Source organism: Anthonomus grandis, chromosome 13, assembly GCF_022605725.1.
Source record: "Anthonomus grandis grandis chromosome 13, icAntGran1.3, whole genome shotgun sequence".
NCBI classification, from domain to species: domain Eukaryota; kingdom Metazoa; phylum Arthropoda; class Insecta; order Coleoptera; family Curculionidae; genus Anthonomus; species Anthonomus grandis.
In genome coordinates, this window is record NC_065558.1 from 21,881,077 (window position 1) to 21,897,368 (window position 16,292).

General features: G+C 33.8%; 2 protein-coding genes across 3 annotated transcripts in view; one reads left to right on the forward strand and one right to left on the reverse strand.

Moving 5' to 3' along the window:
* The window catches only part of LOC126744077 (diacylglycerol kinase eta), a 764,865-nt gene that overhangs the window by 159,235 nt on the left and 589,338 nt on the right, over positions 1 to 16,292 (forward strand). The gene's annotated exons all lie outside the window — the stretch shown is intronic.
* LOC126744078 (uncharacterized) lies at positions 6,888 to 8,916 on the reverse strand. Its single transcript, XM_050451427.1, has 3 exons — positions 8,799 to 8,916; positions 8,543 to 8,698; positions 6,888 to 7,996 (listed from the first exon to the last, which is right to left on the reverse strand). Exons 1-3 carry the CDS (start codon positions 8,872 to 8,874, stop codon positions 7,410 to 7,412), a joined length of 819 nt encoding a protein of 272 aa, XP_050307384.1. The 5' UTR covers positions 8,875 to 8,916; the 3' UTR covers positions 6,888 to 7,409.

Genomic DNA, 16,292 nt, shown 5'->3' on the forward strand with positions numbered 1-16,292 from the left:
GTCTCTTCTTTTTGTCCAATGCAAAAGTAAAAGAGTTTAATATTATCATTTACTATTTAAAGAGTTTTCCTGAGAAGACCTTCAAAAGTTTTCGATCTTATTACGAGTAAACTCGAAGTAAATTGTCAGTTTTCTAAACTAAGGGATATTTATAGATGCGGCAAAACAATCGAATATCAATTGAGCTCTATCTCATTAGCTTAACCTTAAGATCTCTTAACCTACGCCAAAGAGACAGAGAAGAACTATGCATATTATCATAGCTCAAGCATATTTAAAGATTGACAAAAACAACAGATGCTAAGATATCGATAACCCTAGCAACAGAAAATAATTCACTTGATCTGTCAGAAGTAAAAATAAAACTCCTTTAACCACTAATAGATCCAGTACAACTGAAATTTCCAAATTGTCCATTAAGCGAAAACTAAATGAAGAAATCTTGTATTAGAATAATGACAATATAATGATATGAACTTTAAAGTCGGGTGCTATATTTTTTAACTTTCTTTGGTATTTAATAATAATTCATGAAATGTAATTTTAAACTAGACCATAAATTTATGTCGTAATTACGAAAAAAGTTTGATTTTAATAAAAGTTTTACTTATACGTTTATTTAAAATAAATCATTATTATTTATTATATCCCTCAAAACATTTCAAAAAGCAGCCATTTTATTAAAATTGTTAAATACAGACTTGGTCAAACAATAAAATTCAATAGAATTCTAGGTATTGGTACCATAGCGATGAGCTAGCCTAAGATCCTTTTCCTAATTAGTTATGGGAGTTTTTTAAATCAAACACAGGATTTTTTACAAAAGAACTGATTTATACATAGTAAAATTAAATTTATTTTCAAAAACTTAAGTTATTAAATTAAAAAACTCACTTAATCCGAGTCTGATTCTGTATCACTCTCACTTGCTGTAGGTTCTGGGACGGTATTTCTCTTTTGTTGCTCAACTGGTAGAGCCTGGTACCAACTGTGATATTCTGGAGGAATATCGTTTTGAGTACGAATCTTCAAAAGACAATTTTTTTTCTTCTCAGAAATACTTAACTGTGCCTTGTATAATTTTGGAATAATGTTGGGAATCGCATTTAAGCGACCTCGTCGAATCACGTTAATCCTTTTAAATTCTATTTCGCTATAGTTATATTTAAAGAGAATTTGGCCCGGATTTTTTTTTCTGGTAACGCATAACTTTTATTTTCAGCTATGATACCTTATCTCCGTTTTCATCTTTTAATCTATTTTTAAAAAAAGAACTTGCCAATGATTTTAAATCAAGAAAATCTGGAAACCTTAGCTTCTTACATCGATAAGGCTCACTCTTTTTATTTCTAAGTCGCTTAGAATGAGCCAATCGGAACACATTAATAGTAAATCATTCATAGTGAATATAGCAACATGTTTCCTGCCAGACTCAATAGCACCACCGAACAATAACAAGACTAGAAGGTTCACTTAACGTTCCGCCTCTTCTTATGCCTATCTCACTCAAATATCGGATGCTACTCTTTTTAAGTCTCTCGAAGTCGCTCCCGGGCGAAATGCATATACCGGCTGTCTGATATAGCATATTTATAGTAGTATAACAGTTGTCTCACAGAGCAGCTATTTGTAGGTAGAACTATACTGTGCTAGAACGTTATAGCGATTGTTTTGCGATTTGGTTTTATTAGGGATTTTATTAAGGATTCTGATAAAATGCCACGAATGTGTTGTGTTAATGGATGTCTGACTAGAGAAGGGACAGAAATATTATTGTTTCGGTGGCCCAGGGATGAACATAGGTAAGAATTTATAGAATCGTTTTAGTATAATCGTATATAATCGTATAGTTTTGAATGATAATTTTTTTAATATTTATATTTTATTAGAGGGTAATAATATTATTAAAATGATAAACAATAATAATAATAATAATAATTTTTTTCATATTCATCAGTATAAAAGAAATTGTAAATGATATTTCTAGATGTCAACTTTGGAAGCAGGCTTTGGGATATGTTAATAATCATAGGTATGCCAATATGACTCCGGTATACCGTAAGAACAAATCTGCTGTATAACGCTGTCCCGTCAAAAATTTATGGCAAAATAGCGGAGAAACTAGTAAGTGTGTTCATTTTTTATACAGATAAATTTACTTTGATTTATTTGATGAATTGTAACAATTTGTTATAAAACATTATTGTTAAGATAAAATAGGAAAATTAATGTCTCAGGTGAGGCTAGAAGATTAAAAGAAACAAAAGCAACACAAACAAGTGTAGAACAAGTATTATTCTGCAATGAAACAGATTAAGATTACTGTTAATGTCGTTTTTCTTATTTTTTAGTTATATGTATGCATGTAATGTATAATATAATAATTTAGGATATGTTATAATTATGATCTTCAATCAATTAAACAGTTTAAGATATTTTCTTTTTTATTTAAATACCTACAACTAAAACAGAATGGGTCACAATAATATTAATTACATAGTTTGATTGTTTTGAAACACCCCGGTAAGTGAACCTTTATTTTATTTTGATGGCCAACTGTCTGCATTACCCTCGTACAAGCCGACACAGCTGAACACTTGCGTGGTTTTTTTGCGATCAGCGGCTCGTATTTGAGAGCGCTACTTCAAACAGCCGACCGAGAGTAAGACTTCTAGTCTTGTTATTGTTCGGTGATAGCACTATGCATAGAGTCTACTTCCATGTAAGAGTGGCCTTTCTCCAAATTTTGTTGTATGGTATGTAAATGCGTATTTTGAACTAAGTACAAAAATAAAGCGGCTATGTACTGATTGCGGTTTTGACCGCTGCAAGTATCTGAATACATGCTGATCTCTGTTACGTCTTTTGGAATTGTTCTACCCACTCAAATAATGCAGTTCCGATTTCGGAACTCCCTCGTTGACCGTTAGCCTCCGTCCACGCGTAGCATTATGCATTATTTGGTGTCGCTGCTTCATAGACAGTCAAGTTAACAGCACATAATTTCATACTGTAATAAAACTGGGATATCACGTGATGCTAGTAAAATGCTTATCATTAGAGGATCCTACCTTATCCTGCATCTTGGCAGCATTTGCTTCATCGCGCCGACGTATGTGTTCTTGATAATCCTCAATGGTTATGAGTTTATTTTTGTATTGTTCACAAGTGGAACATTAATCTTTTTTAGGCTTGAAAAAAGCCAATTTATATTTACTGCAAAAAATACGTTGCTTCAGAGACCTTTGGTTTGTTATTGCTGTTACATGCTTCTATGTATAACTGATTCATTTTTGTAATTGATAGGCTAGGGTCCAAGTACTTCCGGTTATTAGATTTTCTGCAATAATGGGATTCAAGGGTAGGGAAACTTTCGATGTGGCTTTTAACTTTTTCTTCTAGCTCCTGGGAAGTTTTATTACCTGGTGCCTTACAACTACGTTGATCTGGTAAGTTAAATAAGCCATGCTCATTTACTCCAGCAAAGGCATGGTCAACGGGCCCGTGACTAATGCTTAGAGTGTTTTGCAAACACGGATTTTGTGAGCCTCTATTAAAAAAAAATATAATAATAATAATAATAATAATAATAATAATAATAATAATATGTCTTTATTAAAAAAAAAAAGCAATATTAATCTTACAATATTACTTAATACTACATTGCCAAGAAGGCGAAGATTAGCTTAAAGCTACTCTTTAACTCTTAACCTTCCTAACATTCACAGTTTAAATGGAGAAAACGAGAAAAAAAAACAAAAAAAGAAACAAGTATATATAAAGTATTTATCTTCTAGAACACTAGACTATATTTTGGATTGATTTAAAAACAAAAGTTTATAATATTTCCTATACACATTTAACGAAGTATTAAATATTGGTTTATAAGTATTAAAGAACTTAACGGCATTATAAGTAAAAGATCGCTCGAATAGAGCCGTGGAATGGTGCGGCATGGTCAAGATATTTTATCTAATATTTCGAGTGTGAACATGGTTTCTTGGTATTAACTTTTCAAAAAGATATTCAGGTCTTTGACTAACATATAATCGATAAAGAAAAGTAGAAGTGAAGAATTTGAATAGGTAAGGTAGTGTTAACCACCTCAACTGAAGTATAGAGTCTGATACATGATCAAACTTTCCGAGGTTAAAAATAAATCTACAGCAAGTATTCTGCACGCGTTGCAGGCGGTAACGATTTATTTGGTCTAAGCAAGGATAATAAACTATAAGGCAGTAATTTATAATAGATAAAACAAGAGCCACTACAAGTTTTTTCCTAGTTTTAAAATTTAAAATGTGTTTATTGGTATAAAGCATACGCATGCTTACGCATATTGTTATTTACATAACACCTTTGCAGAAGAGTATTAACATGTTCCTTAAACCTTAAAGAATTGTCTATTGTAGGTCCCAGAACCTTCACAGTATCAGAGAACAAAATAGTTTCGTTATCCAATTGAATGTGAACAGTTTCCATTATATTTTTATGTGATCCTCGGTTTGAAAACAAAACCATTTTTGTTTTATTAGGATTAATGACAAGGTTATGCTCTTTTGAAAATTGATTTATTACGTTCAGATTAGCGTTAATAGTATCAGCCACGTTATCAAAATTAGCAGAGTCAAAATAATGTATGTATTGAGTATCATCAGCATACTGATGTATTTCAGAATCTTCAACTAGACCGGGTAAATCTAAAGTATATATAAGAAATAATAATGGGCCTAGGATCGCCCCTTGTGGGACACCAGAAATAATGTTTTTCGAAGCAGAATATTCATTATTCACCCTCACTTTCTGGGTTCTACGCCATAAGTAAGTTTTAAAAAAGGACAAAACGACCTCACTACAGCCATAATATTTCAGTTTCGCTACAAGCAAATCATGATCGATGACATCAAATGCTTTCGAGAAATCAAGGGCTATCATAATGGCTGAAATCTTTTTGTCAAGAGCTCGCATGATATTATCGGTGACGTTTAGAAGTGAACTAGCTGTACTATGATGTTTCCCAAAACCAGATTGATGGGAAGGGAGGATATTATTTGACATTAAAAATGATGACAGCTGCATATAGACTATTCTTTCGAGAACTTTGGAGATTACGGGAAGCAAACTTATCGGACGCAAATCTTGAATACTTTCAGGACTGGAGGATTTGGGAATCGGACATACCACTGATTCACGCCAGGCTGTAGGAAAATATCCTACCTCCAAACAACAATTTATAATATGAGTGACATGATCCAGTATATCAGGGAGACATAAGTGCAACATACGTCGAGTTATGTTATCCACACCAGAGGCATTGGACCTAATATTTTTTATAGTTTTTTCGACAGTATTTTGGTCTACTAAAGAAAAATGAAAATTATCCTCGGTAAATTTATGACTGGAGTAGAAGTTAATTTTGTTTACACATTTATCAGATTTATTAAAAACACTTACAAAAAAATCATTTATTTGATTTGGATCAGATATATTAAACGGCAGCTCGTTATTATTCTTGGTTGTTTTAATATTTAAAGTTTCTAGACCTTTCCAGTTTTTTACCAGTTTTGTCACTCTCCAAGCTTGCAAGATATGCAGCTTTTTCTCGTCTTATTGATGCCAACGCAAAATTACGACACTCCGTGTATTATCTCCAATTTTCTAAACACTTGTGACTTTTGTATTTAGTCAAAGCCTTATTACGTTCCTTTAAAATAAGTCTTAATGTGTCTGTCAACCAGGGAGCTGGCTTTTTACTGACTCTTATAGTTCTGTAGGGTGCATGAATATTAAATAAATAATTAATATTTTGTTCTAAATATTGAACTTTTTTATTTATGTCCTCAAGATAATAAATATTATCCCAGTAAATCTGTGATAAATCGATCCTAAAATATATCTCATTGAAATGTTTAAAATTGCGGATGGTTATAAATTTTTGTTTTTGTCTTTTAACTACTAATTTTAAAGTGCAGAAAGGTATTTGATTGTGATCACTTAAACCTGAAACAACGGTGCCACTTTTATGACAAATATCTTTAGTATTGATAAAAATGGGATCTAAGCATGTTGCAGTAGTATTTGTTATACGAGTTGGTTCATTTATTAATTGTACGTACCCAAAAGAGTTCAGCATAGAATATAATGAATTAGGTTTTAACATATCAATATTTAGATCTCCGAGAATTACTGAATAATCATAGGTCACTAAAAGATGTGGAACAACTTCTTCCAGGAAATTTATAATTTCAAACGCTTTCGATTTAGGGGGCCTGTATATTATAAGTATTGCAATATTGTGAATACCAATTTTAACATTTAGGAGCATAAATTCAAAGTTTACATTACTAACATTAATATTTACAATTTCGCACTGAAACATTGACCTGACATAGATGCCAACACCACCCCCAACTCTGTCTAATCTATCATTTCTAAAAAAATTATAACCTGGCATAGAAACCGCACTGCTTAATATATTTTCATTCAGCCACGTTTCACTTATACCCAAAATATCATATTTATTGTTTACAAAATTGAGAAAATCCGGAAAACTTGGCAATAAAGATCTAATATTTAAATTGGCTACATTTAAATAAGAATTTAATTGTTTGTTAGCCATTTCTTATAAACTATAAATATAAAATAAACTATAAAAATATCTATTTATCCCAGTAAAAAAAGTTATTCGTAATTAATTTGAGATCCAAGCTTTAAAAGATATTTCTGATAGGAAAGACAATCTTTATCAAAGCTATAGTGGTTAGTAGAGATAGACTTTACATTATGTTTGTTATGAGAACCTAATTTAACACAATTAATACACATTTTTTTCTTCAGAAATACATTCTTTCAATTTATGATTTTTTCCGCATTTGGAACAAGTGTCTTTTTGTTCGCGACAGTCTTTTACGGTGTGACCATATGCACAACATCGAAAACATTTAATAACACGCAGATAGTCCTTCACAACTGACTTGCTCCATCCCACAAAAACCGATCCTATTCCTAGAAGGCGCTTACGAAGTGCCGGGCAAACTTCAATCACAAGGTCAATTTTATTATTGCGTTGCTTTAACTTGGTAATATATTTGATTTCAGATGCTAAATCTGAGATATCATTTAAAGACGTTATGTTGCCTATTATTTGGTCCGGTGTATCTAACCCTTCTAAACGCACTCCCTTTATGATTAATCTTGGATTAAATTTTTTAGCTTGATCAATATTATATTTTTTGCCCATTTTTGCAATTAAACTAGTTTTTAATGTTTGCAGCGATCTATTGTCTTGACAGTGTACTGCAACTCCGCCACGAATTTTCGTTGTATTGTTTATGCAAGCTTTAATCTGACCCGGATTAACGGAATGTGTAATGTCATTTAAAACATCATCCTGCTTGGTATTCTCGTTGTTACTTATGATATGATCTGCTTGCTTGCTTTGCCGGTCTGGCTTCAGTGCGAGGCTTCCTACACTTGGATTTAACTGACTTTACACGGGCCAATATGTAATCTTTTTGTCTATCATAATTTAATTGCCAGTAGGTAGCACACAATTTTCTTCTATCGTCCAAACTAAAGTGTTGTGTACATTTAAACTTGCAGAGCTCGCAATCGATATCTTCATCGGTAATTTTTGCATTTTTCATTTTTTTATTGGTTTCGTAAGGTTTCCCCAAAGACCTTTTCTTTTTATTTATGGCTTTTTTCCACTGATCAAGGTATGATTTTTTCCACCAGCTCTTTTGTTTAGTTGCAGTAGATACATTGTTGTGCTCACCATCATGATTGTCTTCATCGTCAGTAGGATTATACTCGTCTGAACTACCTTCTTCAAATTCTACCACTCCCATAGGAGAGTGCGGATCTTTATAAAGGTTTGCATTCAGATTTTTAGGGCGAAGAATACGTTGGGTGTCTGACGTCGATGGTAAATTAGTGTCAGCGAAAGTGTTGCAAAGCCCTTTTATCTTTTCTGCCACAAGATCACATTTTATAACTGAAAATAAAACGCAGTAATAACTAATTAAGTAATTTATAAAAAATTATAACTAAAATAGAAAAATTATTATCAATTAATATAAAGACCTTAATTTACACGTACGAATTCAAAATAGAAATAGGTACAAAACACACACTTGATGCACTTAATTTATAAGTGCTAAAAACATTTTTTCTTACTAATATAATAGAAAAAATTATACATACTTATAATAATTTATTAGTTTTGTACTTTTAATATTTTGATCAATTTTACGCTCTATTCTATGATGGGCTTTAAAAATTCTAATCTATGTTTTTTTTTTAGTTTCCTGAGGATTTGAAAAACTGAACATTCCTATTCTTTTTAACTGTTATTCAGGCACAAACTTGCACAGAATAATTAAAAAAAAACAAATCCTAACCTATTTACTTAGTTATAGGTACATACAAAATAATAATACTGTATACATAGAACATAACAATGTATGTACATACAGAAGAAGCTATACTTAATTATAGCAAAGAAAATATTTTTTATTTAAATTATTACAAGAATATTTACCTTCAGATACTGCTGGGGAAGAAGCTGAGGTGTTTTTATTTACAGAGGCATCCTCTGATGCTATGGTGGGATTGATAACGATTTCTAAATGACCCAAAACATTAGTAACATTTGATATTTCGTTAGTTTGGCTTATTAATTCCTCATACAGCGGCCCTAGAATTAAACGGTTTCATTAAAAAAAAAGAATATAAAAACTTTTTACTGACCTAACCTATAAAATGTAAAAATCTAATTATATTCATACATAACTTACCTTCAGCATCAATATGAACAAGAGTTTTTAATTTTTGTAATGCCAATTTAGCAATATAGCGAGATCTAGCATTCATTATAATAAATAAATCACAAAAGCGGCAACTTCACAGCGTAAAACAAATAAAACAACTGCAAACAGTAGTATATCAATGACTAAGCATATCAAAGCCATATACAAAAATGATTAAGTTTGGTCAGGTTAAAGTGACCATGTCTACTTGGTCAAATTAAAATCTGATATGATATAACCAAAAGTGACTATAAGTAGAGATGGTCAATTTAAGCTGATATCAACTTTCACTTTAGAAAACTTGATCATTATTAACTTATTTTATGTACCTGCTTCTGAACCCTGGGGGGACTTGGTCAGTTTTTCGAGGCAAAGATATATGATTTTTTAGAGAGTTGGTCAAAAAAACAGAAAAATGGCGATTTTGGACTTGGTCACTTTTACCTTTAAGCCCACGATATTATTGTATACAACAATTTATTATAATAATTTTTGAGTTTTTTTTTTTTTGCTAAAATATGAATATTATAGGTACTTACTATGTCCAATATATTGGATAATTTGTTTGATATTAACGGTTTTAATTTCGAAGATCCTTGATTTCTGTTATATAATTAATTAGGCAATTATTCAGAGAATGGGAGTCTTATCCGGCGGTTCACAGGGAAATATTTAGATTTGCCTTCTTTATTCCATGAATACGTGTTAACTTGCTAAGTGTTTAAAAAATTCAAAACATCATATTTATGCTGACGACACCCAAATAATTTTTTCTTAAGACGCTGTTTGCAGTTAAATCCGAAGAAGTCTATCGCTATGTTATTTACTAAATACACTTTAAGACAAAACCTTCTTAACCGCATTTATTTGCATATCAATAATGAAGCAATTTTATTTCACAACATGAGTAGGAATCTTGGGGTAAACATGGATATTGACTCGAAATTTTCTCTCCATGTAACAAAAAAGTTACAAAAAGTAATTTGATGCCTAAAACCCATTTATTCCCCAAAATATGTGTTGAATATACAAACAAGAAAGATGCTCTGCGATTCTCTGATTCTTCCACATCTGAACTTCTGTGATACTGTTCTATGGCCCTTGTCTTGATCATAGGGACAAGAAGCGTGTGCAAAAACTTCAAAAAGCAAGTTTAAAATACGTATTTGGAATACCATGACCACATGGGGTATCACATAAATTAAGGGACTTACATATGTATACCGGACCTCTCGCTATCTATAAATGTTTTTCGAAATGCTACAAGCAAAAGGATTATAACTGCAATGCCTATTCCTTATAATGAAACAAATATTAAGTAGCAACGTTTATTTGTAAGTGTACACATTTTATAATCTATGTCTGAATTTGCGTTCCATTATAAATTAACAAAGTTATGTTACACCTGTACCTTAAGGTTGTGACTTATGTTTTTTGTAGGTTAGTATTTTATTTACCAGGCTGCAATAGCTTTTAACTTTTTGTTTAGAAGCTGACATTTAGCTGAAATGCCTCTTTTCGGTGATAGTTATGTTGATATTTTCTAATCCTTAGGATTTATAAATGTTTTTATTAATATTATTATTATTATTATTATTATTATTATTATTATGGCTCGCACTCCTTCTAAGGGGGGGGAGGGATCATTTACTTATCCCAGATACCTCCGATAACAAAAGGATTAAGCTCTGTGGTCTGTGGGGGAGGGCCTTTTCGGTGCCCTTAAGTAACCTGAAATGTAGAGTTATCTCCTAGGAATTTTCGGGTGCTGCGAGCAGTTGCCAGTAGTACTGCTTTTTGCATGTGTTTATATAGATGTTCGCCAGTTCTTAGTTATTTAAGGGATTCCAGTAGACTCTTTGGTATTACACCCATTGTCGATATAACAATTGAGATGGTCTGAACATTATCCATTCTCCATTGCCTTCCGATTTGAATTTCTAGATCTCTGTATTTGGCGATTTTCTCAGTGTGTTTCTCTTGCAGATTATTATTGTTCGGTATGGCTACGTCAATTAGAGTTGTTTTCCTGGAAATTTTATCTATTAAAATAGGACCTGGTCTATTATGCCTTACATGTTGATCGGTAAGTACACTGCGGTCCCAATATAACTTATATCGGTCATTTTCCACTACGGGTTCTGGAGTATATTTATAATACGGAACCTTCTCTGTTGTAATAAGTTCCAACTTCATTGCCAGCTCTTGATGTAAAATTTTTCCAGCTGAGTCGTGCCGTTCTTTGTATTCTGTCGCTGCAAAGGCCTGACATCCTCCTGTTATGTGTTGGATTGTCTCGTTTTGTACGGACGGATCTCTGACGATGTGCTTCAGATAATTTCTTGTTGGTATAACCTGATCTTGGATGGCGAGTAGAAAGCCCTCGGTTTCTAGAAACATCTTGCCTGATACCAACCAATAGTTCGACGAAGCAGTGTCGACATGATTTTGGCTGATCTCATTAGGATGCCGCCCATGAAGGGGCTTTTTCATCCAGATGCGGAGTTTTTCCTGGTCCGTATGATGGTAGCTGCGTACTTCCTCGCTCTTAAGTTGTAGAGGAGTGGAATCATCTATTTTATTTATTGCGCGATGCAGCGTGGAATTTTCTCCTTGCCTGTAAAAATAGGATCTTAAGTTAGTGATTTGTTTTTCAAGTTGTTTACCCAGATCTATTAATCCTCTTCCTCCAAGGTGGCGGGGAAGCATTGTTCTTTCAGTGGCACTTCGAGGGTGGTGGTTGTGCGTTTTAGTAAGTAGGGTCCTCACTTTTCTTTGTAGCCTTTCTATGTCTGTCCTACTCCAATTAATTACCCCAAAAGAATAACTAAGAGCTGAACATGCGTAGGAGTTAAGTGCCTTAAACATATTTTTGCTGTTGAGATTGGTTCTCAAAACTTATCTTACCCTTTTCACAAACTCGTTAGTCAGTTCACATTTCATTGTTTGTTGTTCAATCGTTTGTGATTGTTTCATCCCCAAGTATTTGTATATTTCGTGTTCGCCCATGGCCCCGATGATCTGGAAATTCGACATCTGATATTCTCCTGGCTGAATTTTTCCTCGGATTATATTGAGAGTACGGCATTTATCTAGTCCAAATTGCATGCCGATGTCATTGGAGAACTCTTCTACTATATGAAGCATTTGGTTTAGCTGGTTCCTAGTTGCAGCCGTTATTTTTAAATCATCCATATACAGTAAGTGATTTAACTTTGCAATCTCGGTGTTATTATCTCGGATGCTAAACCCATAGTTGGTAGAGTTAAGACGGTTCGAAAGAGGGTTCATAGCAACGCAGAACCATAATGGGCTCAGTGAGCCCCCTTGGAAGATTCCTGTTCGAATTGGAATATTGTTTGTACTTACTGCGCTTTTACCCTGTACTTCGAGCTGGATCGTTGTTCTCCAACTTGTCATAGCGCTCTCTAGACAAGACAAAGTATTACCATCAACTTTATACATTTTTAAAATGTTTATAAGCCATTCGTGTGGAGTCGAAGGCTTTCTTATAGTCGACGTAGGCAGTAAAAATATTTCTCTTGTTGTGATAGAGTCGATAATAAGTTGTTCTTTACAGCCCATAGAATCTTTAGCGCATCCTTTTTGTTGTGCGGCTATGATGTTGTTTTCCTCACAATGTTGATAAATGCGCTGTGTTAAACATGAAGTGATCATTTTATACAAAGTAGGTAGGCACGTTACCGGTCGGTACTTAGACGGATCTTGTGTGTTGTTCTGGTCTTTAGGCAGTAGATAGGTTACTCCTTGCGTTAGGAACGCTGGCATTTCCTGTGGGTTAAGAATAACATGGTTAATTAATTCTGCGAGTTTAGGATGCATACTCCGTAGTTTCTTTAGCCAAAAGAACTCCATCTGGGCCAGGTGATTTCCAATTATGCAGTTTTTGGATAATCTGGTTGACTTCCTCGATAGTGAATGGTCGATGTTCCATCTGGCTATATTTATTACTGTTTTGTTTCTCTTCAGTAACCCAGCTTGCGTTGATAATGCATGTTGTTTGAGTTGCAAGTTGTTTGGCTCAAAAATCTTGGATTTGTTCTTTCGTGGGGTATTGCTTATCTGGGTGATCTAATTTTAAATTTAGCTCTCTATAAAATTGTTTTTCGGCCTTTTCAAAACGAAGATTGTCACGTTTTCGGTTATTACTGGTCTTGTATCTTCGTAGGCACCCTGAAAATAAGGAAAGTTTCTGTTTTAGAGTATCCAGGCATTGTTGAGCTGTATTATTTTCTGGTTAATGCCGAGTGCGGATGTTGTTTCTCTGCAAAATTTCATCAACTTTCTGTTTTAGTCTGTTTGTTCGTGTACCCCTCAGATATTCTGTTAATTGGCCGATATCTTTTCGAAACCTCTGAATTTTTTGTTGAAGTCTGGTCTCCCATGGCGGTATCGGGAGCTCGGTTCTTGCAGAGTCATTGTGGGTCCTTATCTTAATCTTCATAGTTTTAGCAACGGCAGTTGCTGCGCTGTATACTAAAAGGTGAAGAGATTGCATGTTATTAATATTTAAAAGATAAGGTGGAAGAATTTCGGTGTTTGAAAGTTCCATAATTTGACCTAGTTTTTTTGAAGAGTTTACTTTTGGAAGTTTGGGTCTTATCAGTGGATTGGTTCCCTTAAATTCTAGCATCGCACTTGCCATTTCTGCAGATAGTTCGTGATATAGCTCAGAATTGTCCTCTTGGGTGTTTTCGGTAGTATTGGGTTCCTGTGTGTTAGAAAGAAAGAAAGAAAGAAAGAAAATGTGCTATATTACGTAAGAATAATCTTGTGTACAAGCATCCTACAAGCTAAAAAAACAAAACACAAATACAATTTCAAAAATTTGTGAGGGGTTTGCAAGAATCTCTTAACTTAGCAGAACACAGGTATCTAACTGCTTTTTTTTTGAATAACAAAAATAATGTTAAGTAGCCCCTTATTGGTTAAACCCCAAAAAGGCAAGCCAAACCGAATATGAGATTCAATAAGTGAAAAGTACACTGAACGTGCAACCACCCCTCCCAGCTCTTGTTTTGCCATTCTTACTGCGAAACATCCAGAAGATAATTTCCCAGCTAAATGTAAAATATGATCTTCAAACCGAAGGCGACCATCAATGGTAATTCCTAGAAACTTGCAGCACTCTTTATTCTGCAAGAGGGAATTTTCGTCAAACATCAGACCCTGAACATTGCACTTAAACCCCATAATAGACGTCTTTCTTACATTAAACACGAGCCTGTTGGAAGCACACCACCCTGATAAAATCTGGAGGTCTTCAAGGATACAAGTTTTAATATAATTAGAATTTTTATGGCTCCATAGTATGGTGGTATCATCAGCAAACTGAACCACCTTGCCCTGCAGTTTCAATGAACTCAAGTCATCCACATACAGTAAAAATAACAGTGGTCCCAACACTGAACCCTGGGGAACGCCGCATTTTAGGGATCTAGAAGCAGACAAACGCCCAGACACTGAAACCTTCTGAGTACGATTTGATAGATAGGACTCAAGCCATCGCAACGCTACGCCTCTAAAACCATATTTATCGAGCTTAGATAACAGTATTCCATGATCCACACAGTCAAATGCTTTGGATAGATCACAAAACACTGCCGCCGATGACTCTCCAGAATTCAAGGACACATAGACGCTCTCCAAAAAGCTAAAAACAGCATCATGAGTCCCTTTACCGGCTTAAAATCCAAACTGATTTACAGACAAAATGCCATTATGATGTAAAAAGGATAAAATTCTGCTTTTTGCAAGTTTTTCAATTATCTTAGAGAGGGTAGACAAAATAGAAATGGGACGGAAATTACAAGGTTGATCCAAACCTCCACCCTTATGAAGAGGGATAACCACTGCCTCTTTTAAACATGAAGGAAAAATGCCATTATGTAAAGAATTGTTTATGGCAGAAACTAAAGCATTTAAGTCTGAATCAGGCAAAAAGAGTAACAACCTCGAAGATATCCCATCAGCTCCAGATGATTTATGGTTTTTTAGGCGTTTGATTTAATTTTTTACTTCGGAAGTTCGACAGGATGAAAGAAAAATGAATGCTCAACCGACACTTGTTGAAGATAGTGTAGGGGATCAATGTTACTACGAATGCCCTTGAGCAAGATATTAGGTATATCACAATAATAGTCGTTTAAAATGTCAGGTCTTAACTCCGGTTCCGATACTTTTCTATGGCAATGTCTAAAATCATTAATAATCGACCAACACTCTCTTTGCCTATTTGATGACATATTTAAGCGATCCCTATAATAATTAGATTTTGCTGCTTTAATTGTCTTTCTGTACAGACTACGGTATTTCTGATGATATACAAGGATATTTTCATTTGTGGTATATTTGCACAATTTAGTCAAAAAACGGAGGTTTTTAGCAGAAATTCTAAGGCCTCTTGTAACCCATGGTTTTCGTTTCTTAGTTTTAAGCCTCATTTTAGGAAAGCACTGATTGATCTTATCACACAGAACTTGAAAAAATAAAGTAAGTGGGTCAGAAGCCGTTTCAAGTGCATTCCAATTTACCGAAGCTGTAGCAGCAGAAAAAGCATTGAAATTTCTCCTGCTGAAAATTCTTCCCATATAATGAGATGAAGATGATACAGTATTATATGGCATTTTAGCAAGAATAGCTTCATGGTCGGAAATACCAGATGGGAGTACTGTGCATAAAACGTCATCAAAATTTGTACAGAAATAGTCAATTGTAGTTGCAGATGAAGAAGTTATTCGTGTGGGAGAAAGAACGTGCATTTTCAAGTCGTAAGAATTTAAAATACTTAAAAGAGAAGTACGTGGCAAGGTTTCATCAGTGTAGTTGATATTAAAGTCACCAGCCAATATAACCTTAGAGTGTAGGGACAACTGGGATAAAATAGAATCAAGTTTGTCCAGAAACATAGACATATCTCCTGTAGGTGGCCTATAAACACAAAGAATATATAAATTAAAACGCTTACAAAAAGAAAGAGAGAATTCAAAAACATTCTCTAACAGAAGATGATCATACTTATCAATATTACAAAAAATCGTTTCAATTGTTTGCCTAGCCAAGATCATGGTTCCTCCATGTATAGATTGTTATTTAATATGTTTTCTATTACAGGTTGCTCCTCAGTTGGTTCATTGTTAGCGGGGTCTTGTTCGTTGTTAATTTGCGCTTGTATTTCTTCTTTAATGGTATTGAGTCTTGTCTCTGGAATTAGGTGATTACGCATTATTACCCGATACTGGTCTGCTACTCTCTGTTCGGTAACTTGGAGATGTGGATAGATTCTCCTAAATTCGGCATGTAGAGGTTGTCTGTAGCCGATCATTTCTCGTCTCAGGTTGGTCACTTTATAAAAGCTGCGCATGACGGTTTCATTCATCGCAGATGTCCATTTCATTATTATTATTATTATTATTATTATTATTATTATTATTATTATTATTATTATTATTATTATTATTA

Bases quoted from the DNA above. Each gene is read 5' to 3' on its own strand.
- LOC126744078 (XM_050451427.1), bottom strand. From the start codon at position 8,874: ATGAATGCTAGATCTCGCTATATTGCTAAATTGGCATTACAAAAATTA. The intron at 8,699-8,798 runs GTAAGTTATGTA...GTTTAATTCTAG, and splicing joins TGTTCATATTGATGCTGAAG to GGCCGCTGTATGAGGAATTA. The intron at 7,997-8,542 runs GTAAATATTCTT...TTTTATTTTCAG, and splicing joins TTCCCCAGCAGTATCTGAAG to TTATAAAATGTGATCTTGTG.